This window comes from Theropithecus gelada, chromosome 3, assembly GCF_003255815.1.
Source record: "Theropithecus gelada isolate Dixy chromosome 3, Tgel_1.0, whole genome shotgun sequence".
Lineage (NCBI taxonomy): Eukaryota > Metazoa > Chordata > Mammalia > Primates > Cercopithecidae > Theropithecus > Theropithecus gelada.
This window is the reverse complement of record NC_037670.1, coordinates 30,046,709-30,071,159: the sequence shown is the minus strand read 5'-3', so window position 1 is coordinate 30,071,159 and position 24,451 is coordinate 30,046,709. Positions and strand designations below refer to the sequence as shown.

General features: G+C 40.1%; 2 protein-coding genes and 1 long non-coding RNA gene across 6 annotated transcripts in view; 1 reads left to right on the top strand and 2 right to left on the bottom strand.

Annotated features, from left to right (window-relative positions):
- The window catches only part of SYNJ1 (synaptojanin 1), a 101,481-nt gene extending 85,185 nt beyond the window's left edge, over positions 1-16,296 (bottom strand). For 2 of the 4 annotated variants that reach the window (XM_025380212.1, XM_025380210.1), the window contains exons 1-2: positions 16,202-16,296; positions 15,030-15,175 (exon numbers count right to left, since the gene is read on the bottom strand). In XM_025380212.1, the coding sequence (XP_025235997.1) occupies positions 15,030-15,175; positions 16,202-16,296 (241 nt within the window). The other 2 variants (XM_025380211.1, XM_025380213.1) reach the window with 1 other exon arrangement.
- Positions 16,297-18,211: 1,915 nt separating this feature from the next.
- On the top strand, positions 18,212-21,060 carry LOC112621255. The gene is made up of 2 exons (XR_003118694.1): positions 18,212-18,633; positions 20,683-21,060. It is a non-coding gene; the product is annotated as an uncharacterized LOC112621255 (long non-coding RNA).
- A 983-nt stretch (positions 21,061-22,043) lies between these two features.
- The window catches only part of PAXBP1 (PAX3 and PAX7 binding protein 1), a 38,289-nt gene continuing 35,881 nt past the window's right edge, over positions 22,044-24,451 (bottom strand). The window contains exon 18 of the mRNA XM_025380609.1: positions 22,044-23,207. Within this exon, the coding sequence (XP_025236394.1) occupies positions 23,090-23,207 (118 nt within the window). The 3' untranslated portion in view covers positions 22,044-23,089. The remainder of the gene's footprint in view (positions 23,208-24,451) is intronic.

Here is a 24,451-nt window from a genome sequence, read left to right as displayed (position 1 = left end):
CTGTTGCCAGGCTGGAGTGCGGTGGTATGATCTTGGCTCACTGCAACCTCTACCTCCTGGGTTCAAGCCATTCTTCTGCCTCAGCCTCCTGAGTAGCTGGGACTACAGGCACGCGCCACCAGGCCCAGCTAATCTTTGTATTTTTAGTAGAGATGGGGTTCCACCATGTTGGCCAGGATGGTCTCGATCTCTTGACCTTGTAATCTGCCCGCCTCGGCCTCCCAAAGTGCTGGGATTACAGGTGTGAGCCACCGTGCCCAGCAGTGACTTACTTCTATGATACTACGTCATGTGACATAACTGGCATTATTCAGCATGGTTGTATTACCACCTCATTTCTCAAATTAGAATTTAAGGCAAATAATAAAGTATTAGGATTAAACTATAAAAATTCAGATGAAGACATAATCATATGCCTATTTCTTGATTTTCATGAGTTGTGGCTCTAAAAGAGAGGCTTGTTAAACATAAAATAGTTGTCACATGATAATCACACCTGCATTGGTAACTCCACATCTGAACGGGAAAGAAACAAAATTAACTTCTTATCCAAGAGCAATAGGTAACTTAAATGCCACTTTCATTTAACTTTAACAGTATTTGGAGGATGAAATTTAAATGTAAATTTCTCTAACTTCTGATGAATTATAATAATTTAAGCTAAATAATAAAGCCATGCAAATGAAGGGCCTACTATCCAATGTCAACATTCTGCTGTGGCTCAAACCTTCCAGTCTGAGAATACACTGTTCTTCCCCAGCTGATACAGAAGACCAAGCTAAAGAAGGTCAATAACAACGTAAAAATAAGACTGCATGTTAGAATGATCTCTCTAGAACCACAATTTGCCTGTGGTTGCATGCACTGCAGTTTGTGGTGAGCTTATTTGCATGCAGACACTTTGGTATAGAACCGGAGAACCTCCTGTGTGAGGATCCTAGAGATCATGCAATCCAAGCTTCTCATTTTCAGAAGAAAAAGAGTAGGGGTTAGATCATTCATCCAAGATCACATAACTAGCTGGCAGTTAAGCTTCTTTCCATTCATATATAAAGAGAAAAATTATTTTAAAAGGAAAGGTTCCTCTTACAGAAGTAATTAAAATTCCAGCTGAAAGACATTAAACTATCTAAATTAATGTCCTATTTAAACTGCACATTCTAATCTTGGTGACATTTAAGGGAAAAAAAAAACAAAAAACTTTCATTCATTTACGCTAGAAGCATTTACCGAATGCCTACCATGCACCAGGCCCCTGGTAAGGTTCTAGGAATAAAAACAGTCAGTTCCGTGACACCTTCTTAGAAATTAGATTAGGAAGACAGGTATTATATAACCATAAAAATGCAAAATTATAAATTATAGTCAGTACTATAATGGAGTTCCAACAGATTACAATGGGAGAACCTAATTTAAAATTGTTTGTTCGAGGAGGACAATTATTAGAATAAACCTCACTGAGGAAGTGATCTTTATAGAGACAGGAAGGCTAGCCAAATAAAGTGGAGATAAAAACGTTTCAGGTGACATATATACTGTGATCCAGCAGTTCCATTCCTAAGAATACATCCAACAGAAATGTGTACATATATGTACCAAAAAACATGTACAAGGATGTTCATACTTGTGTCATTTATAATAGCAAAATTGGAAATAAAGCAAATGTCAACAGCTAAATATTTTGATATTCATAAAATGGACTACACTGCAACAAAAATGAGTAAACTACTGCCACTTGCTACAATATGGATGATTTCCCAGGTATCAACATGGATGATTTCACTGAGTGAAAGAAGCTAGATACCAAAGAATACACAGAGAATGATTTCATTTATGTTAAGTTGAAAAACACTTAAAACTATTCTATGATATAAGAGGTCTGAATAGTGATTATCTTTGCAGATCATAATAAAGATAATTGGGAAGGAGCATGAGGGGATTATTCTTTGGAGAGCTCTCTGGTATGCCAGTAATAATGTTCTATTTCTCAACCCAGTTGTGGTAATAAGGGTATGTTTATCCTATAATAATATATCAAGCTGTATGTTTAAGATTTATATACTTTTCTACATGTATTATAATTTAAAAAGCTTATTATTAAAAAAAAATACATTTGAGCAGAAGGGACAGCATAGGTAATGACCCTGAAGCCAGAAAGAATTTGGCACATTCAGAAGTCAAAGAAGGCCAATGAGGTTGGAATATAGAAACCAAGAGGTAAAGTGGTAACAGGTTGAAGAGGGAAGCAGAAACCCGATTTTATTATAGGTCATCTTAGAGTTTAGATTTTAACTTCAGTGGCCAATCACTGAAGAGTATTAGGCAGGGGAATAATAAGATCTAAATTGTGTTTTTTAAAAGACTGTTGGGGGTAGGTAGGGTAAGTAGAAGCAGAGGGACCAGTCAAGGAAGCAATTGTAATGATCCATGAAAGAGACAACAGAGTCTTGATTGAAACAGAGCCAGCTAAATGGAGGGAGTTGCATGGAATCTCAAGGAAATTAAGAGGAGGAATTGACTAGACTTGGTAATAGACAGAATGTGTGAAATGTGAGGGGAAGAGGTGTTGAGGATGATTCTTAAGTTGTTTGAAACAACTTGGTAGATGGAGTGCAATCCATTGAGATAAGGGAGACTGAAGAAGATCAGGTTTGAGGGTATGCAGTGGTTGATAAGACCATCAATACGGTACCTATTCCAACTCTTCCTCATTTGGTAGCCACCAGTTTGTGATACTATGGAAATCACAGAAATTTCTACCTTCTTCTGCCAACGATCTACCTGATCCAAACAGCACATGATATCTCAATAGTCATTTTTGGTTCAGGAATACACAAACATTCAATCCAGTGCAAGGGGAAGTGCATTTTCATTTTGTGGGTTCTAACCCATTATCTGAGTTTCAAAAAGCTGGATCTCAATTGTGTCATCCAGCATAATTATTCAACCCAGCTCTGTATCAATCCCACGTCACTTTGCCACAACTAAAAATCTGAAAACTATACTTTCTACTCCATTCTCTAAGAGAATTGATAAAACTAGGAAACAAGATAGGCCAAAGATATATTCCCAACGCTAACCAAGGACAGACAACTAATGAGCACTAAGGTACAAACAGCTAGAAATTTACTTAATTATAAGATTCCAGAATTTAAAAATAAAAACAAAGAGGCTGGGCATGGTGGCTCACGCCTGTAACTCCAGCACTTTGGGAAGCTGAGGCAGGTGGATCACTTGAGGTCAGGAGTTCGAGACCAGCCTGGCCAATATGGTGAAACCTTGTCTCTACTAAAGAGATACAAAAATCAGCTGGCCATGGTGATGCACACTGGTAATCTCAGCTACTCAGGAGGCTGAGGCAGGAGAATCACTTGAACCCAGGAGGTTGAGGTTACAGTGAGCCAAGATCATGCCACTGCACTCCAGCCTGGGCAACAAAGTGAGACACTGTCTCAAAAAAAAAAAAAAAAAAAAAAAAAAAATTTTAAAAAGAAGATTCATTCTACTTATAGTTCACACATGGTCCACAGGATATTAAATGACTTTGTTTATCTATATTTCAGCAACAGATTCAACAGACTACAGCAATCCTATGGTCCACCAGTGAACAGAATGAAACATAACTCAAAAAATATTTATTGCTAAGAGCTAGTTATGTAAGTAGACACACTTTTATATATATAAAGTTTAAAAAGACTATAATGAAATAGAAACACAAAATTTTAATAAGTACATTTAACATATATATATTTAATGTTTTGAGACAATAAAGTTTTTTAAAAATTTTTTTCTTTTCACTGACTCAGTTGGCCCAGAATTATCCAGGAATTTCAAGGGTCTAAAATTTTTTCATTCTGAACTGAGGAAGTAATGAGTATCCAACCAAGAAGAATTTATACATCTCTCCAACTACCAAATTTATGTTCTCCAAGTGCCAAATTATTCAGTAATTTGGTTCAGTAGCTATGAAATGCAACCCAATGTGAATGCATGTGCTCACATACATAACACCACAGATCAGCAATGGCTTATACTTATAAACTCTATTTAAGTTGGAAAAAGATAAAATACAAATTCTTATTAACAACCATTAAAACACTCAAGCAAATTTTAATTGTCACCAGTAAAAATATGATACACAATTTTTAAAACTATACTTCCTTTTGATACTCTAATTACAAGGCTAACCAATTGCACTAGTCCGTTCCATTCTTCATTGCTTCTTTCACTTTGTATGCTTCTTTCAAAATTTCACTGAATCAGACTTTATAATCTCAAAAGTTTTGAAAATGTAATATTGGATGCTAAGAAAGGTAATACTACAATATTAAACTACTAATCATTATAATTAGCTCATATTTTTTCAACCTTCGAATGTCTGAAAAGTCTTTATATCTTCATTTGTGGTTGGGTACAAAACTCTAGGTGGATGGTTTGGTTTGGTTTCTTCCTTCCAGTACTTTAAAGATGTTCCCAATGTCCTCTGGCTTGGATTGCTTGTAAAGAAAAGTCTACTATCATTCTTATCTTCACTCTTCTTCTGTACATGTGTGTCTTTTCTTCCTTGGGCTAATTTTAAGATCTTCTCTGTATCACTGGTAAACAGTAATGCTTTGTGTTCATTTAGCTTCTTGGATATGTGGATTCATAGCTTTCATCAAATTTGCTAAATTGCCAGCTATTATTTCTTCAAGTATTTTTCTTCCCTACCACCTTCTTTCTGGGATCCACATATTCATGTACATTGGGTCACTGGAAGTCATCCTGCAGTTCACCGATGCTCTGTGTATTTATTTATTTCAGCCTTTTTTCTCTCCATATTTTATTTTGGACAGTTTCTATTACTATGTCTTCAAGTTTGCCAATCATTTCTTCTGCAATGTCTAATACAGTAATCCCTATCACATCTAGAAGTCTAATTTGGGTCTTTAACTTTTTTTTTTTTTTTTTTTTGAGAGATGGAGTCTTGCTCTGTTGCCCAGACTGGAATGCAATGGCATGCTCTTGGCTCACTGCAACCGCCACCTCCTGGGTTCAAGTAATTCTCCTGCCTCAGCCTCTCGAGTAGCTGGGATTACAGGCGCCTGCCCCCACGCCCAGCTAATTTTGTATTTTTAGTAGAGATAGGGTTTGACCACCTTGGCCAGGCTGGTCTTGAACTCCTGACCTCAGGTGATCCACCCACCTCGGCCTCCCAAAGTGCTGGGATTAACAGTGTAAGTCACCACACCTGGCCTCTTTCACATTTTTCATATCTCTTCTTAACAGGCTCATATTTTCCTCTACTTGTTGAGTATATGGAGTATATTTCTAACAGCTGTTTTAATGTCCTTATCTATTACAGCATCTGTTTCTACATTTGACTTCGCTCCTTATGAGGTGTATTTTCCTATATTCCTATAAATATTCTTAAACTTCATTCTGGGATACAGTTATTTGGAAATTAAGTTACTTGGAAACAGTGTTATTCCTTTGGGTCTTGCTTTGAAGCTTTGTTAGGGAGGGCTGGAGTGGAATTTAGTCTGGGACTACTTTGCCCCTTTACTGAAGCAGTATACCCTTTTCAGTTCTCAACCCAATTCTCCATGCAAGACTTCTCCACTCTGGTTGTTAAACATGAACTATTCCTAGCCCTGTGTGAGCTCCAGAAATTTTTCTGCCTAATCCTTTTTGGTGATTCTTTCCCTGCCTCAAATGGTTTCCTTACACACTGGCACCGATCAGCACTCAGCTGAAGTCTCAAGCGGAGTCCTCCACAGATCTCTGGAGCTCTTTGTGCAACTGTCTCGTCTCTAGCACACAGCCCTGAGATTCTGGCTGCCTTGGTCTCCCCATATTCCCTACTCAGGAATCCTGTCAAGCTTTGTTTGAGTGACTCTTCTGCTGCTGTGGCCTGGAAGCTCTCCAGGCAGTAAGCTGGAGCATTCATAAAGCCCACCTCACTTGGTTCCCTTCTCTCGGGGGTCAGCATCTTATGCTGCCTTTTGTTCAAGGTCTGCAAATCATTCCATGTATTTTGTTCATTTTGTTGTTGTTAATTAAGGTAGGAGGGTAAATCTAGTTCTTGTTACTCCACTGTGGTCAGAAGCTCCTGTTACAGTCCTGAGTTACTTACATTTTATAGGACAAGTTAGAACATCTGATAGACATGAGATGATGCAATAAAAAGTCACAGAGTTTTTACTATTCAGTGAGAGTGGAAGTTCTGCCTTTCCTTTTTATTTTCTCATAGAAAAGTTAAGTGGTGAAGAAATGAAAGTACTTAACTAACTACCGGTTTGGCCCTAGGTTAATCCTACTACCAACCCAGAATTAAAAAGTTCAGTTGATTTTCTTTTTAAAGAGTTGACATTTAAGTTACTTTCTATTAAATATGTACATTCCTCAGACTACAGGGGCACATAAGAAAAGAAATATGCACCTTCCAAAAGTATTTATAAAAAGAAAATGAATTTTTGCAACCCTAACATAAAGTGATATCCAACAAGTCTAAATTTCATGATTTCTCTGCTGAAAAAGTCAACTATAAAAAGTCACTTCTTCCCTCAACTTGCAAATTTTTCTTAAAAAGAGACAGGACACTGCAACTTATCTAAAGGGCAATCATGCTGACAGCATTTGGCAATTAAAAAAAAAACAAACTATACACACTGTTTGGCATTACCACCTACTACATTTATCCAAAATTCTAGAACCTGACATTTAACTTGGCCCAGGAAAGAAACTTTGTTTTTAATGACTTTACTGTAAATTAAACCATACTTTCTCCTCTAATATACTAACATATTAATAGTTTGTAGGGAAAAACACAAGTGTACAGTTCCCTCATTAGAAAATGCTACCAATTACACCCTTAACCTTAACGCCTTCCCTTCTTTTCACGCTTCATTCCCCACCCCTGAAAATAATAGCCACACAATATACAGTAATACAATAGCTTCACAACAGCACAAACAATAATTACAGTAAAAAAATTAAATGGTAGGACTATGTCATTAGAGCAGTTATCTTTCCATTCCTCAGTTTCCAAATCTCTGAAACACGGATAAAAGCACAATCTGAACTGAATGAAAAAAATTGTGTCAAATGCCACATCTCCTAAACTCTGTGCTAAGATGCCCCACAGCACTATAGCAAACTCCCAGGAAAGCTGCATATTTTAAACAGAAGGAAACACTGAGATTCTCAACACATGCTGGAAACCAGCCAAACTATTAACCTGAGGTGCTTCAGAGTTGTCATATCAGATTGCAGTGCATTCCTTGGATGATATATATTAGTGAAACTGGGTTTTTGCTGGCTGCTGTGATAAAAGCAAGTGTCACCTGAAAATCAATGTGGAACAGGAAATGAGGATGGCAGTGTTCAATCTGTTCCAAGGTTTGAAAAGCTATTCAGGCTGGGAGCAGTGGCTCATGCCTGTAATCCCAGAACTTTGGGAAGCCATGGTGGGCAGATCACCTGAGGTCAGGAGTTCAAGACCAGCCTGGCCAACATGGTGAAACCCCATCTCTACTAAAAATACAAAAATTAGCCAGGCGTGGTAGCAGGTGCCTGTAATCCCAGCTACTCAAGAGGCTGAGGCAGGACAATTGCTTGAACCCAGAGGCAGAGGGTACAATGAGCTGAGACCGTGCCATTGCACTCTAGCCTGGGTGACAAGAGTAAAACTCCATCTTAAAAAAAAAAAAAAAAAGGAAAAAGAAAAAAAAGAAAAGCTATTCAGCGCTCAGTGCTCAACAAGCACACACATCTCATTAGTAAACTGTGGTTATTTATGAAGAAAATAAATTTTCTATTTTTTTCTGCATTTTTTTTTTTGAACAGCTATAAAAGTTGTTGGGACACACATATTTATTGGACGTAACTATTTAATAAACAGAACTATTAAGTATTGTCTGTGGCAGAGGGGTGTTGTGAAAAACTTAACGAGGCCAGGCGCAGTGGCTCTCACCTGTAATCCCAGGACTTTGGAAGGCCGAGGCGGGCGGATCACCTGAGGTCAGGAGTTCAAGACCAGCCTGACCAACATGGAGAAACCCCGTCTCTACTAAAAATTCAAAATTCGCCGGGCGTGGTGCCACATGCCTGTAATCCCAGCTACTTGCGAGGCTGAAGCAGGAGGACTGCTTGAACCCAGGAAGCAGAGGTTGCGGTGAGCCGAGATCACACCACTGCACTCCAGCCTGGGCAACAAGAGCGAAACTCTCTTGGAAAAAAAAAAAAACTTAATGAGATAATAAGGTCACCATAAAACAACGAAGTTTAAAAACCTCTGGCTTAATGTTGTGACTGGCAGAATAAGCTTCCAGTAAGTGGTAGCCATTATCATTTCACTATGATTAGTCCTTTAACTATGCAGTTTTATAGAAAAGAGAGGATTATTTCGAATTCTGTAATAAAGATCTCAGAATATTATCCTATAGTATTATGACTTATATTTAGTATTATATATAGTATTATGACTTACATTGTAAGAAAAAATTAGGTAGACAAAGAATCTCATATGGACAACCTGGAGGAAAACCAGGTCCAGTGATATGGTTTTTAAAGAGTCCTAATCTGACTCAAATTATGCTACTTGAAAAGTCTGAAATAATTTTACCACTAGACAGATAAAAGCAATTCATCCTTACTCCCATGTTAGCATGTAATATGGAAAAGAGCAAAAGTTTTAATTTTAAGAGTTAGGAATCCATGGCGTCACCTCACATCCCCATCTTTTACGTGACTTCTGTTTTTACAGTTATCCTCCATTTCCCATATGTTGACCTTTTCTTTACTCCATCTTCTATTTAGGACATAATTATTAAATGAATCATTCACTTTATTGAAGCCTGAGATGGGCTGTAAAACACTGAGACTGTAAATGTAACGCATGTATGTCGGACTGATGGCTTGTCCTTCTCCTGTGACAGTCTTTGTGTATGTGTGTGTAAACTGTAGAAAGACTAAGAATAATGAATTGTACACAAAGCTGAGAGACATCTTTTATCTCTTAATAAACTGTTTCCAGGAAAAAAATATGTACCTATTTATAACTTGCTAACCATCACACAAGCTGCTTAAACTGGTAGATGCAGCAAACTAGTCACAGAGCTCACCTGCTACACTGACCCACTATTCCAAAGACATCAAATTGCAATTCAATCAAACATTTGCTGTACAAATACTTTTCAAAACTGAGTAATGCTAAAAATGGGTACACTACTAAAAAACATATTAACTGTTATCTAAGGGTAAGAACTTTTTAGAAGGTGTTTTAAATAAATAAATGCAACAGAAGAAATAAATAATGAAATTATTTTCTATTTTAAACAGGTAACTTTGAAGGCCAGGCGTGGTGGCTCACATCTATATTCTCAGCACTTTGGGAAGCTGAGGTGGGTGGATCACGAGGTCAGGAGTTCGAGACCAGCCTGGCCAACATGGTGAAACCCCGTCTCTACTAAAAATACAGAAAAATTAGCCAGGTGTGGTGGCGGACGACTGTGGTCCCAGCTACTTGGGAGGCTGAGGCAGGAGAACTGCTTGAACCCAGGAGGTGGAGGCTGCAGTGAGCCGAGATCGCACTACTGCACTCCAGTTTGGGTGACAGAGCAAGACTCCATCTTGGGGGAAAAAAAAAGTAATTTTGAAACAAATTAATAGTACTTATAGAAATAATAAATAACATTTATCACAGACATTTCAAATTGGCATTTCAGAAGAACCTTAATAATGTGGGTAATAGTTATTTCCAATAGAATTTGTCAATAACAAATCTAAATAATGTGTAATATATGTCTTTTATATCAGCAGTTCAGTCAGATAACAATTCTTAAAAATATAGGAAATAGGCCAGGCGCGATGGCTCATGCCTGTAATCCCAGCACTTTGGGAGGCCAAGGTGGGCGGATCACCTGAGGTCGGGAGTTCGAGACCAGTCTGACCAACATGGAGAAATCCTGTCTCAACTAAAAATACAAAATTAGCTGGGTATAGTGGTGCATGCCTGTAATCCCAGCTAAGTACTTGGGAGGCTGAGGCAGGAGAATCACTTGAACCCGGGAGGCGGAGGTCGCGATGAGCCAAGATCGTGCCATTGCACTCCAGCCTGGGCAATAAGAATGAAACTCCATCTCAAAGAAAAAAAAATACTCCATCTCAAAGAAAAAATAAATGTTATATATATATGTGTGTATGTGTATGTATGTATCTATGTTATGTATATGAAATAAGTGTTATAGAGCTGGGCTTGGTGGCTCATGCCTATAATCCTAGCAATTTGGGAGGCCAAGGCAGGTGGATCACTTGAGTTCAGGAGTTCAGATCAGCCTGGCCAACATGGTGAAGCCTCATCTCTACTAAAAATACAAAACTTAGCTGGGCATGGTGGTGTGCACCTGTAGTCCCAGCTACTCAGGAAGCTGAGACACGAGAATCACTTGAACCCAGGAGGCAGAGGTTGTAGCGCACTGAGATCATAACACTGCACTCCAGCCTCAGCGACAGAGCAAGACTCTGCTCAAACAACAACAACAACAACAAAAATATACAGAAAAATACCTCATATTTTCAAACATAATAACTGCATGTTTATCAACTTTGTAATCTAGGTTAGTCCTTCCCTTACTGTCATTCATTTAATAATCACATTTTCTTCAAGTATGAGTAAAACACTACACTAAGCACTAAGACTGCAAATATTACTAAGACACACGGGCCTTTTCCTCAAGAAGCGCGGCATCCAGACACAGAACCTGAGCACATTTCCCCATGATATGAAGGCACTATACTCAAAGTGCTACAAGAGTATTGGCACTTGGTTCAGCCTGAGAGTTTTAAGAAAACTACTTAGTAGCCCCACAAAAGACAACAGCATTAAAATTCTGGAAACATGGTTATTTTGGATGAAATCTGCAAGCCAAAAAAAAAAAAAAGCAATCCCCTAATCTATCACAGAAAGGCCTATATACACTTTGCTCAGAAATGAGCATCACTATCTAATTATATCAGAACATCCAGGGGGCTGGAGCCCAGACACCAGTATTTGTAAAAGCTGCCCAGGTGACTATAACACTGATAATGTCATAACATCATGACCGATTTAAGCTTAGAATCCTATCAACATAAAGACAGTCTTGAGGCTGCATTAGTGAACACTCGGGTCCCTAAGGGGATCCATGGTCTGAGACTATTTTCATTGTATTTTTACTTGCAACCTTTTGGTATGTGCTAATAACATGAAAGATAAAGTTTCATGTTTGGTATCTCATGACACTTCAGCATAAGCCAAGAAAATTAAGTGATTGCTAATCCTCAACACTGTACGCTGATTAAAATGTCCGTTTAAAATTTACTCTTTAAAGTAAAGCCAGGGCAAGTAAAGACTTGAAATTAGGAACTTTGGGTACATAAAGACCAAGTCCTGCTAAGGTCGCTTCCACCACCCATTTCCAAGAAAACACCTACATATGAGCATTTAGACAGCAACAAAACCAGCACATAAGAAGTATGCGTCTTGGCTGGGAGCAGTGGCTCACACCTGTAATCCCAACACTTTGGGAGCCTGAGGCAGGTGGAGACCATGAACCCAGGAGTTTGAGATCAGCAGGGCAACATGGCGAAACCCCGTATCTACAAAAAATTACAAAAAAAAAAAAAAAAAATTATCTGGGCATAGTGGTGTGCGCCTATAGTCCCAGCTACTCAGGAGGCTGAGGCAGAAGGATCAACTGAGCTCGGGAGTTCCCGGGAGTTCAATTACAGTGAGCCGTGATCATGCCACTGCACTCCAGCCTGGGTGACAGAACAAGATCCTGTGTCAAAAAATAAAAACGAAAACAAAGTATGCACCTTGTGATACAGAGTAAGTTCTAGAGAAATGAAGGGAAGGCAGAGATAAAGGTGAGCTGGAGTGGTTGGGGCAGAGTCTTACGAAGGAAGAAGACCCAAGGAGGACCTCAGTGGGACTGACAGGCTCAGATTAGAGAAGCAGCACTCTAACAGTCTTAGAGGAAGAAGGTGTAAAAAGCAACAGTATAATGAAGCTGAAAAAAGCATGGTGCTTGGGAAGGCACTGAGGAAACACCAGATCTCCTTAAAGGAGATCAACAGTGGACAAATAACAGGTTGAGGAGAATAAACTTAATCTTGGTGAAAAACAGGGTTACACTTTGCTTTACTATAAAAAATGATTTTAGGGCCAGGCACAGTGGCTCATGCCTGTAATCCCAGCACTTTGGGAGGCTGAGGCAGGCGAATCACCTAGGGTCAGGAGTTCAAGACCAGCCTGGCCCATGGTGAAACCCAGCCTCTACTAAAAATACAAAAATTAGCTAGGCGTGGTGGCGCATGCCTGTAATTCCAGCTACTTGGGAGGCTGAGGCGGGAGAACCACTTGAACCCAGGAAGCGGAGGTTGCAGTGAGCCGAGATCACGCCACTGTGCTCCAGCCTGGGCAACAGAGTGAGACCCTGTCTCAAAAAACAAACAAACAAAACATGATTTTAGAAGATTCTACAGGTAGATGAATATGCAGAATGCACTGAAATTCAGGGAGCTGGGATTTTTGAAGATGAAGAGAACACATTGATATTTTCCAAGCACAGCTTCTGAATACAATAGGTATTTTTAAAGTGTGAAGATTTTAAAAGTGAACACTGTACAGCACAATACAAACCTTGGTATCACTCCAAAATGAAGGCCAAATTAATTTTAAAAGTCAAATGACTTAAGAAAGTATTACTGTAAAGTTTATAGTAGGAAAGATAATGACATTCCAAGAGATTAGACATCCATTTATGTTAGCTTTATAGAAAGAGGCAATATTCCAACATTTTTTTTTTCTGAATTACTCACATAGTCTAAATCTAATGAAAACAGAATAGTTTAGACAATATTTTAATATTCATTCTCCTTAGAATGCACATTAATGCCAAAATAAATGTTTTAGGGCCTTTTGGCAAAAACAAACCATTATTTGGCATAAAAGATGGCTGCTGGAGGTTTTGGAAATATGATTATTCTTAGGTTTCCTAACATTGGAGTAAAGTATAGCAATAATTCTAAAAACTATAAGTAATACAGTTTGCAGCTGAAAATGTGACTTGCTGTTATGAGTAATCATAAAGACACATTTAGAATTTATACAAGATTAGTAAGTCAGGTAATGTCACCAAAAAACACAAGCAGCTGAAAAATGCTTTCCATAGAAAAGCAAACATTCGCCCCCCCGCCAAATATTTTTATTAAGAATTCATCAGTATAAGAATTACACTTGTATAAAAATATATGCAATGGAAATTAATACTGTACCAAGGTACAGTTTGATTTAAATCCAAAAAACAACTTGAAGTAATTAAGCCCATACTGATTGAGTACAGTCAATATTATTTATACTTATTTCTTAGACCTAGAGCCCCTTCTCCTTCATTCAAAAACTTATGTACCAAATATATATTTCTTATACACTGTTCTTTGCTTCTTTTCATTATGTCACTATCTTTTTCCCCATCAGATGCAATTGTACTATTTTAGTCAAGTTAACACTTTAACTGACATTAATACTCTATATGCAAACAGTGTGGTCTTAAGCTCTTCATTTACTGAGGCTGGAGAAAGCTTAGTAGTTTAAGATATTTAAGGGCTTATATTTGTAAGTATGCCTTTCAAACACTATTTTTAATTTATAAGGATATAATCAGTAACTAAACTAATCCTAACACTAGGATTATCTGCCTAATTCATATATATATAATCATATACTTTTTTTTTTCTTTTTAATTTTTGAAACAGGGTCTCACTGTGATGCCCAAGCTGGAGGACAGCGGCTAGATCAAGGCTCACTGCAGTCTCGACCTTCCAGACTCAATCAATCCGCCCAACTCAGCCTCCTGAGTAGCCGGGACTAAAGGTGCACACGACGAGACCGGACTAATTTTTGTATTTTTTGTACAGAAAGGGTTTCACCACGCTGCCAAGACTGGTCTCAAACTCCCTGCCTCAAGCGATCTGTCCCCCTTGGCCTCCTAAAGTGCTGGGACTACAGGCATGAGCCTCCACACCTGGCATATCTTACATTAAGAAAGAAACATAATATTCAAATTAATTTTAATTTCATCCATCTGCCCCTAAAATAACTCAGACCTTACTAATATATTTTTATTGTGGTACAATAGTCCTTTTCTTTAAATTAGACTATCAAAATACTTTTTAAAATAATATAAAATCAATCATGTATCTCACATGAAAATCTAGAGGTTGTTTACAATTCCCTTAATGAAAACATAACGGCCATAACATAAATACTCCAACAATATTGGATAACATTAGCTAATACCTGGCCGGGCGCGGTGGCTCAAGCCTGTAATCCCAGCACTTTGGGAGGCCGAGACGGGCGGATCACGAGGTCAGGAGATCGAGACCATCCTGGCTAACACGGTGAAACCCCGTCTCTACTAAAAAAATACAAAAAACTAGCCGGGCGAGGTGGCGGGCGCCTGTAGTCCCAGCTACTCGGGAGGCTGAGGCAGGAGAATGGCGGGAACCCGGGAGGCGGAGCGTGCAGTGAGCTGAGACCCGGCCACAGCACTCCAGCCTGGGCGACAGAGCGAGACTCCATCTCAAAAAAAAAAAAAAAAAAAAAAAAAAAAAAAAAAAAAAAAAAACATTAGCTAATACCTACTACTATAACTGACCTACCAGTAAATATGTCAAGCAAGACATCGTATGGGTTTATGTGATATATGATACAAACTGCAACAATATTTCTTTGGAAAAAAAATTTACTTTTAGAAGCAGCAGCAGAACCCAAGAAAGCAAAATCCTGCACCAAAACTGGCATCGTCCTGCACCCCCCCTCAACAAAAACCTGTTAACAAAAAGTTTACAGGAAAATAAGTTTGATTAGAAGGAAATACAAGCATAATCTGCTAGAGGAAATCCAGTGAAAGGGTTGTCGGGCTCTTTTCTAAAAATGGTTGCATCTGAATTATTTCAAATCAAAGCAGAGACCATGATAAATTGGGCTCTAACAGATGACTTACAGAGCACAGCGACGGCCCCAGACTCGAACATGAGACATTCTTCCTTATGCCTAGTTTCCACTATGAGGCTGAAAGGTGGGGGATCCAATTTGTGATAGATCCGGAATCCTTTACTGAACGCCATTCTCCTTTCTTCGGAGGCAGCCCTGTGGAAACCAAGCAAAGCAAAGCAAATGAAGCTGATGTTTCCTTCTGCAGCAAGGACTGCAAAGCATCCAAAAGTCCCTCCCTGCCAGGTTTTGATGGGGGGTTGGGGTGGGGAAAAAACAGACAGCTCAGGGAGAAAATGGCTTGTTCCAAAAGATAAGTCGTCACTTAATTTTACCAAAAAGCAAGAGGAAAAGCTACCAATTCTCATACCAAGGCAAGACAAGGTTTTAGCACTGTAAGTCCATCAACGGTTTGGTTGAGTTTCCCGTTTAATTTATGCTTACTGAAAGGAAAAATTTTGAGCGTATTTCGTTCGGAGTTGTTTATCAGCTTCCTGCTTCAAGATCTGTCACTACGTTGAAAGGGAACCGATTTGGAAACTTCAAGCAGTTCCTTCGAGGGGAAAGGAGCAGAGGTGGGAGGGAAGGGTGACAAGGCTGGTTCAAAGCTCCTTAGGGGGCAGGAGGAGGAAAAGGATTATTCTACGCGACAGGCTCTCCTGGGGGTGGCGACGAAGGGCAAGGGAAACGGCACAGGTTACCACCGCCTCCCCTGCCCCGGGCTACCGTCGGCTCGGGGGACGGCAGGCGGGGCCGAAAAATACGAATGGCCACCCGGGAAGAGTCATGACTCGGGGCACCGACCCGACTGGGGCTCCTCGGGGTCCCGGGAAGTCGACTGCCCAGGAAAACGGCTCCTTCTCAGAGAGACTGATGAGCCGAGAAGCCCAAACCCTCCATTTATGCGCCAGAAGAGATGACCCGGCGCCCAGGCGGATTCGGTTCGTGCCCGCGGACAGGCTGACAGCCGCTGTCACCAGCCCCCAGCCTGACGCGGCGCCCTGCACAACCCGTGGTCTCCTCACAACCGCGCCCGCTCTCCCGCACCCCGGCTGCTCGCGATCGCCCCTCACCGCTCCCGCTGAGGCTGCGGAGGCAGAGGCTGGTCTTGGAGGCGTCCGCCCGCCCGGCTGCCGGTGGGTCTGGCCGCGGCCGCTCCCCGCCCCCCGCCGGCTTGCTCACCCCTTCCTCCGGCTCCTCCTCCTCCTTCTCCCGCAGCCGCCGCCACTGCCTCCAGAAGCGTCACTTCCGCTCCAGCAGGCCCATCTCTTCCGCATTGCGCCGCGGCAGCGGGCGGAAGATCCGCCCCTCACGAGGGAAGGGGCGGGGCGTCAGGAGAGAGATCACGCCCACTCTGCGCCTACTGGCCAGGCCGGGCACCAGCGGGCGGCCAGAGCCTCAGTCTCCAGCGACCTTCGCCTCCTGCGGCCACCCCCAGGCCGAGCTGCGATCCCACCGCCGGGGGTGCAAGGAGAGGGAAGATCCGGCCTCCTTGGTCCCTTTGCGTGGGCTCTTCAGAGCGTGAGCGCCGGGGAGGGACTCAGGAGAAAAGCTTGGGGGGCTGCGTATTGCTGCTCCCCAAGCTGGGCGTCAGGACCACCCCCTGCCGCCCCCACGGGCCTGACGGGAGAGGAGGGAGGGCTCGGTATGGTCGGCTCGCCTAGCCAACTAGGTGGCGCCTGAAGAGCTGTCCATGGTGTCGACAGCCCAGCAAATGGCACCGAGTTCCTAGTCTGAGTGTCGGGTTAGGTAGCAGAAGAAAAACTAATGCCTGCTCTGGGACAGTTCTGTTCGGTGCCTTTTCTTGTGTGTTCTGGAGCTCACAGGGTGCTATCGAAGAGTGTTCAGGTGTATACGATGGAGAGTGGGAAGTCACAAACCAGGATCTCAAGGCTGAGTCCAACAAAACATGGCTGTAGGGAGACCACTACAGCTGTGGTTGTCACTGATGGATGAATAGCTTTTGCCAACTGTGGAATTTAGTGACTAAAGGCACCTGACCCTTTTATCGCATCCTCATTTTTCAACAAATCGTGCTTCCTGGCTAATATCAGCGTGTCCCATAGATTTATTTCTGCTTCCATTGAATAGACCTAATAAGTATGAGAATGAAGTCAAAGCCAACAGGGCAGAAAGGAATTGAAAACCTGAAGAACCCAGCACTCAAACTGTCTCCACTTGCCTTTGCTCTTTGTTTACCTCTTCTCCTTCTGGTTTTTAACAGCCAAAGCAGAATTTAAATTTGGTTATGTGGCAAAAATCATTTCCCTCTTCAGGCCCTGTCATGTGACTTGATTTTTTCATCCATTTTAGAGAAGCTGCACCCACCCTGGTTTCAGGACACGGAACTAAATTTATTAGAAAAGAAGCCACTTCAAGTCATGAAGGAGAAATACAAAGATTCTTGGATTTCGTTGTAAGAACTAGAGGGGGCTTCTATCTCAGTACTGTCTCAGAAAAAAAACTGTCGATATCAAATGCGTTGCTTGAGAGGTACCTTTTATGACAACTGAAATCACTCAGTTTCAAGAGGAGTTGGGAACTGGAACCAAACTAACTTACTCCAAAGCCCAAAATCTTTCCACCATGCCTGTGTGTCTGTAAGGCTACACTAGAAACGCATCCTCTCTTACAGTGTGAAGCATGGGTACTAAGCTCTTTTAGGAACAGGTGTTCTGCATATTCCTGGTTCCTTTTTATTTGGAACTAAGGAGATTTAGGTCAAAATTTCTGGGTTGTGGGTTGGAATTCCTGCTTCTTTCTTCAAATTAAACTGGGGGGTAGCAAGACTCTTATTCCTAGATTGTTAGACAGCCACAGCTTTTCCACATCTCATTTTAGTCATGAAAAGACATGCCCAGAGTTTGAAAAACATAAAGGCAATTTGACTAGTGGCTTGACTGGTTCTATCTTCTTTTTCTCGTCCCTCTTTCCTATTTATACTTCTACTTTTGTTACAGCATTTGACAATAGCTGGAAAAATTTTCACTGACCTTGAAATGTCTTTGGGGTAGGGTGACTTAAAATATAGGTTAAGTGGCATACACAGATTTCTTAGTGAGATCCTAAGGGCCTACAGAGACAGGCTGACACCAACTCAACCCTTGAAACTGAGCAATGAAGAGCCTGTGGGAGGCTAAAAAATGCTGCTTCAAAAAGATGTCCTTGTCTGTGAATGTTAATTTAGGTTAATTTGCAGATTTGATTAAGGGTCTTGAGATTATTTTGGATTATCCAGGTGGGCTCTAGGGCCCTAGATGCAATCACAAGTGTCCTTATAACAGGGAGGCAGAGGAAAATTAAACATGCACACACGAGAGAGAGAGAGAGAGAGAAAGAGAAAGAAAGTAAGTAATGTGAAGACAGCAGCAGAGATTGGAGCTTGGCAATAGCCAAGCTATGTCAGCAGCCGTCAGAAGTTGGAAGAGGCAAGGAAGGATTTGAGCCTAGAGCCTTCGGAAGGAGCATGGCCCTGTTGATTCTGGCCTCCAGAACTGTGAGAAAATACATTTTTGTTGTTTTAAACCACCCAGTTTGTGGTAATTTGTAACACCAGCTACAAGAAATCAACACAAGGCTGATGTGACTTTCCATCAGGAGAGAGACAGCCCCAGGTAGGTGTTTCAGATATCACATCCAACAGAACAAAGTAAAGACAAACACCCTAAATTTTCAATGTTGATTTGTGAGCAAGTTATTTCTCCTATGGGTAACTCTCGTTGAAATATGCAATTCATTATGTGGAAACATGGAATTGTTATTTCCATAGGTTAAAAAAAAAAAAACCTCACATAGTGGCAACATATGGCCCAACCTAATAGTATGTCCCAGGCAGACTATACAAGAATTTACGTATTTACAGATGATTAATGATAATCCCAAATAATCACATTAAAAAACTATATCAAGTGCATGGCTATAAATTTTGACAGGTGATTACTATGTGAATTAGTAGTAGTACCTGCTTTTCTCTTTTGTCTGGCTTTTTTTTTTTGTCAAAAATGCTAGACAACATGGAAAATCAGGGAAATAGTCACAATCTGATTCAATAACCTTTAACAGCTTCTTCTCAGGTTACATAGGCTAACTTTTATATCAGGATCAGGATCTGCAGAGCAATTAGTATAGTGCTCTGCAGATCCTGGTCCTAATATAGTATAGTATAGCAGGATCTGCAGACCCTAGTTGTACCTGGCCATGCTCCCCACCAATGACTGAGAAAGAAATGGCTCATTCTTCAAGAGAAAACAGTGGTCTCGAAAGACAACACAACAGTAGGTTACAAAGAGCATTAGCTTTTTCTTTAAAGAAATTCAATGTAACCAGTGAAGGATGAGATTTTAAATTAGAAAAATGGAAATCCTATGAATAAAAAACTAGTAAGCTCGAGAGCAGAATCACTGTGGGGGAAAAAAAAAAAACTGAAAAATAACTTGCAGGTACCATAGACAGGAAATTGCCACTAGAGCAAACAGGAAACTTGTGAAAGATAAAAATGAAGTGTTTTCATTTGGAACAAGAGACCAACTGAAGAGAGATCAAGTGAAGGGGGTTTATTTTAATGACACACAAGGATTCTTGTGGAAATCAAAGTGCCAAAAACAGGAGCCAAAAACAGGGCTCAACCTTCAAGGTTAGAGTTGTGTTCAAGTTGTTCAAGTTGACTCTGGGTCCCAAAGCAACAGCAATTTCACTAAGGTTACGCGTAAAAGGTAAGCTTTCATGATCAAAATGTTTTTGCAAAGTAGCTTAGAATGGTTTCTGCAGTGTTTTGTCAAAACTTTTCTCATATATTTTCCTAAAGATATTTAACAAGATCCTAAGAAGTCATCTGCTAGGGATTCTCATTGTACTGAATGATTGTATCCTTTAAGCCTCTGGAGTTAGGACTCACAGGAACCCAGTACAAATTACCGGGGGCTAGAGTCCAGAAGCAGGCCAGGGGCCCGTCTACATTGCACTTCGATACCAATCCCATATAACAATATTCAGCCTGTGTTTGGGCAGTATGAAGCAGCCCTTAGCAGCTGTGAACCCCATATCCATGGACAGTTTCAGTTCTGGAGGGCAGTCTTCAAAACATTTATGAAAGTACAAGACCTCCCAAACATTCAGATATATTTAATTTTTCTTCCTACATGTAGTGCCAGTGTTTTTCTCATTTTCATTTACTTGAAACAACAAATCAAATGTTTTGTCATAATCAGTGAATGGCAAGACTCCCTTTATTACACAGGTATTGCCATGTTAGAGATGAGAAGAGCTCTTGTAACCATAAACAACCACTACAATGTAGCAACTTACAGCTTCCTATTTTATATTGCAGCTCTGTAACATTTGACCATTTTTGTAAGGGTTTCATGATTTCAAGGACAATTATTAGCACTTTCCATTTTTGGCCAATTCTGGATGCTGGTAATGTTACCACTGCAGGCAACGATGGCTCTACTCAACTGAAGACCTCTTGTAGGCAATGTGGACCATATCTGCTTTCCTACCTGAGAGATTAGCAAATTGGGTTTAGTGATCATGAAATTCTCTCAGATCTCATATTAGCAAGGGGACCCTGGTTGTACCTGTCAGGGCTGCCAGTTGGCCCTGCTGAAACTTTAGAACTGCACCAATGTCTAAGACTTTCATCCCTCCCTCCTTCCTTCACACAGGTGAAACCTGCCTGCCTGACAGCTTTCCCAGCCTCCTCCAGGCTCCCCTGTTTTCTCTTATACACATTCCCCCCCAGTAAACTTCTTGTACATTTAATGCCATCTCAGTGTCTGCTCCCAAGAGGACCCCAACTGACTCACTGGGGCATTTAACCTCCAATTCCTTTCCTCCCTTGGCTGAGATCTGTTCCAAGAAGTATCTCCAGGACACTCCAGCCTGTTGCACAGGCCAAAGAAAAGCCCTCAGGCAGAGGAGCAAGTACTTGCAAGAGGACACCAGTGGCAAGAACAGGGACATGGTGAGACATCAACATCATTGGCTACAGTAGTACTAGTCACTCTTGACTATGTTGTTTCAATAGTTTTCCTTCTCAAAAACATTTGTCACCTATTTTGGAGTTAATTCAGAGGACTGCTCCAAAAGAAAAAACTAAAAAGCAAAACCAGCTTTATTAAAATGGTTCTGGATTTATCTTTTGAGAATTCCTTTCATAAGAAATAATGTCCTTAAGCTATATCAGGAATAAAAATGTTCTGCTTGAGATAGAAAAACTATTGGTTTTATGTACCCTACATCAAATTCCTAGTGTGATGTTCAAACCCATTCCTGAAACCTATAGCCTGATAGATTTCATAGGAAAAAAGCCTGAGTTTAAGAGTTCTTAAAAGCAGAGTAATTAGTCTAATGGGTTTGGAAATAATATGCAGTTTAAGGCCTAAATGATCTGCATGTGATACATATACATGTTTATATGTTTTATTCTACTTAAAATGAGGAATAGGTGTTCTGACTTTAATTCTACTTAGTAGGCCTGTAAGGTGTAACAGAAAATTCATCCAGAATGAATACTGTTTTGGTTTGGCTGTTTCCCAACCCAGTCGCACCTTGAATTGTAATAATCCCCACATGTCAAGGGCAGGACCAGGTGGAGATAGCTGAATCATGGCAGGTGGTTTCTGCCATGCTGTTCTCCTGCTAGTGAGTTCTCATGAAATCTCATAGTTTTATAAGGGGCTTCCCCCTTCCCTCGACACTCATTCTTTCTGTTGCCACCCTGTGAAGATGTGCCTTTCGTCATGATTGTAAGTTTCCTGAGGCCTTCCCACCCATGCAGAACTGTGAGTCAATTAAACCGCTTCATAAATTACCTAGTCTTGGGTATGTCCCTATAGCAGCCTGAGAATGAACTAATACAAAGATGTAGGGATAAGATAAAATTAACAGAGGAAATAGAGTGCATGACACTGTTCTGCATATTATGTTCTGATCAAGGGTACACATGGGCCTGCTCATAGTCCCACTTTATTAGTCATTTGAAATGCTGCAAACTTAGTCATCATCAGGAAAATACAAAAAAGGATATATTTAAAAATTAATTTAATGCTTGGCTAAAGCTTAATTACATATATAATTATCAAACGATAGTCCTTAATTTCCAAAAAATTCCTCTTTTGAAAATCACAGAATCAGAAAGCATAAACTTTAAAACAAGTTCTTTGAATATTTACAATGTGATATAAACATTATAGAAGACCATGGATATTAAATTGCCTGGGTGTGGCTAATCAGCAAGGCGTATTCTTTATTGCATATTTAACTCACATATGTGGGATTTTAAATATGACAGACTACTAAAATTCAAATGCATGTATGTGCAAGCTGGGCAGGGAGTAAAATCATGAATGAGACAGGACGGTCAGCCCAAAACCATGCAATTAGGTTGTGGGTTTATTATTCTCAAAAGTGAAATTTCTATGTTCCATTTGAAAGTATGTTGCATATATCATTTAGCATTCACATTAAACCCACATTTGACTCTAACGCTGATTCGAGGAAAAAAGTTCAACATTCACTCAACGACTAAGTCCACAACTCAACTCTCAATGTTAAGGCAGCACAGCTACAGTGATAGCAACGCTAACCAAAAGGTAATGAACATTTAGTCACTTGCCAGCCCTTTTGTTACAACAGTGTAGTAATTTCCCTAAGACAATTTGCTACCGGATAATTTTCTGCTGTTAAAAGGCTTCCTCTGTAGAAAAACACCACAAATTTCCAGTGTGAAAGTAAATCCATGGTGGTATAAATATATATATGCATAATTACACAATTTACACTGCACACATCGTTTACAGGGGACAATTAACTGAGAGGGTTAATTTAAATGACCATACAAAATACTTCTGTAAACAAAGTATGACAGGCAGTAAACATTCATAGACTCCTAGAAATAATCTGAATTCCTTTCATTCTGAAGAAATATCATTTAAGGACACAGTATTGAATATAATGTTTTTTGTATTAAAACAAGAATCGCTATTTTACAGTTTAAGAAACTTTACATATATACAAAATTTACACATTGGGAATGGTAATCAAGCAAATAGGTTTTTCAGTCTCACAGATCTATTTTCCTTCAATCAAAGACTTAAATTCTTTCACATTGTGGTCACTTGCAACAGACATAGCATGATCCAAAGCTCGAACACTTGCAAGGAGTTTTACTATCTGTTTTATGTTTTCCCTAAAAGAAAAACATATAGCAGCATCTCATTAATTAGTACATCTAAGAGAAAATTTGCTACTGATTTCATGGCTATTTTAGACCTTCTGCAATCAATTTTTCCAAGCACACATTTTCAAAGAAGGGAAATAGATATACAAGCTACAGCACGTAGGAAAAAAAAAAAAGCCTGGGCGCGGTGGCTCACGCTTGTAATCCCAGCACTTTGGGAGGCTGAGGCGTGTGGATCACCTGAGCTCAGGAGTTCAAGACCAGCCTGGCCAACATGGTGAAACCCCGTCTCTACTAAAATTTAAAAAAAGAAAAAAAAAAGTTTACATTTATCCATATAAAACAAAACTTACATATGTTTAAATGACTAGCCCAGAGACAGGGGACCCATTTAAAAAAACAAAAAACAAAATTCATTGAGATCAATGAGTTTCATTAATATTGCGAAAGAAAAGAAAGCAATCTGTTTTCAAACTACTTCAGAGGCCTGTCTCCCATTCCTTCTCAAACAAGAGTCCTGGCTCTTTCAGCATATACCTGGAACACAAAGGGTATTTGTGTCTTTTCATCACTAATCCATCAAGATCCAGCGTAACTTCCACTCCACCAAAATTCACTAAATAAAGTATAATCTGACTTTCCTTATCACCCCAGCTAGAAGGCATTCTGCTTTCTTATTAGGAAGTAATCCTCAAATTTTAGAACACATTAGAATTACCTAGAGAATTGCTGAAATGCAGATCATCCCTGGCCCCACCCCAAGAGTTCTATTCAGTAGGCCCACAGTGGGGCCTGAGAACTTGCAAGTCTATCAAACTCCCAGTATCATGCTGATACTGCTGGTCTAGGGACCACACTTTAAGAATGACTGTTTTAACAGTTAGCTTAAACCACTCATAAGAAACAAGACATAATATGACATTAGTAATTGTCTCATCTCTTCTATAGAATTGTAGTAAGCACCTATTAGGGAAGAATTAGAATTTGCAAAACTTGGCAACCCACGTGAAACCTGCTTTATATGCATTGCACAAAGCAGGTGCTTACACAGCTGTTAAAGTTCTTTTCTGTAGAAAAGTAAACACTATTTGTTAACTCCCAAACAGAAACACTGTTAAATGTATGTAAATCAAAGTTTAAAATGTGATAAAACTTATCTAGTAGAAAACAACACACTGAGAAAAAATGTTAGTGCCAACAAATAACAAAATGGCACACACTAAGAACAAAATCAAATCAATCAAAACCTGCCA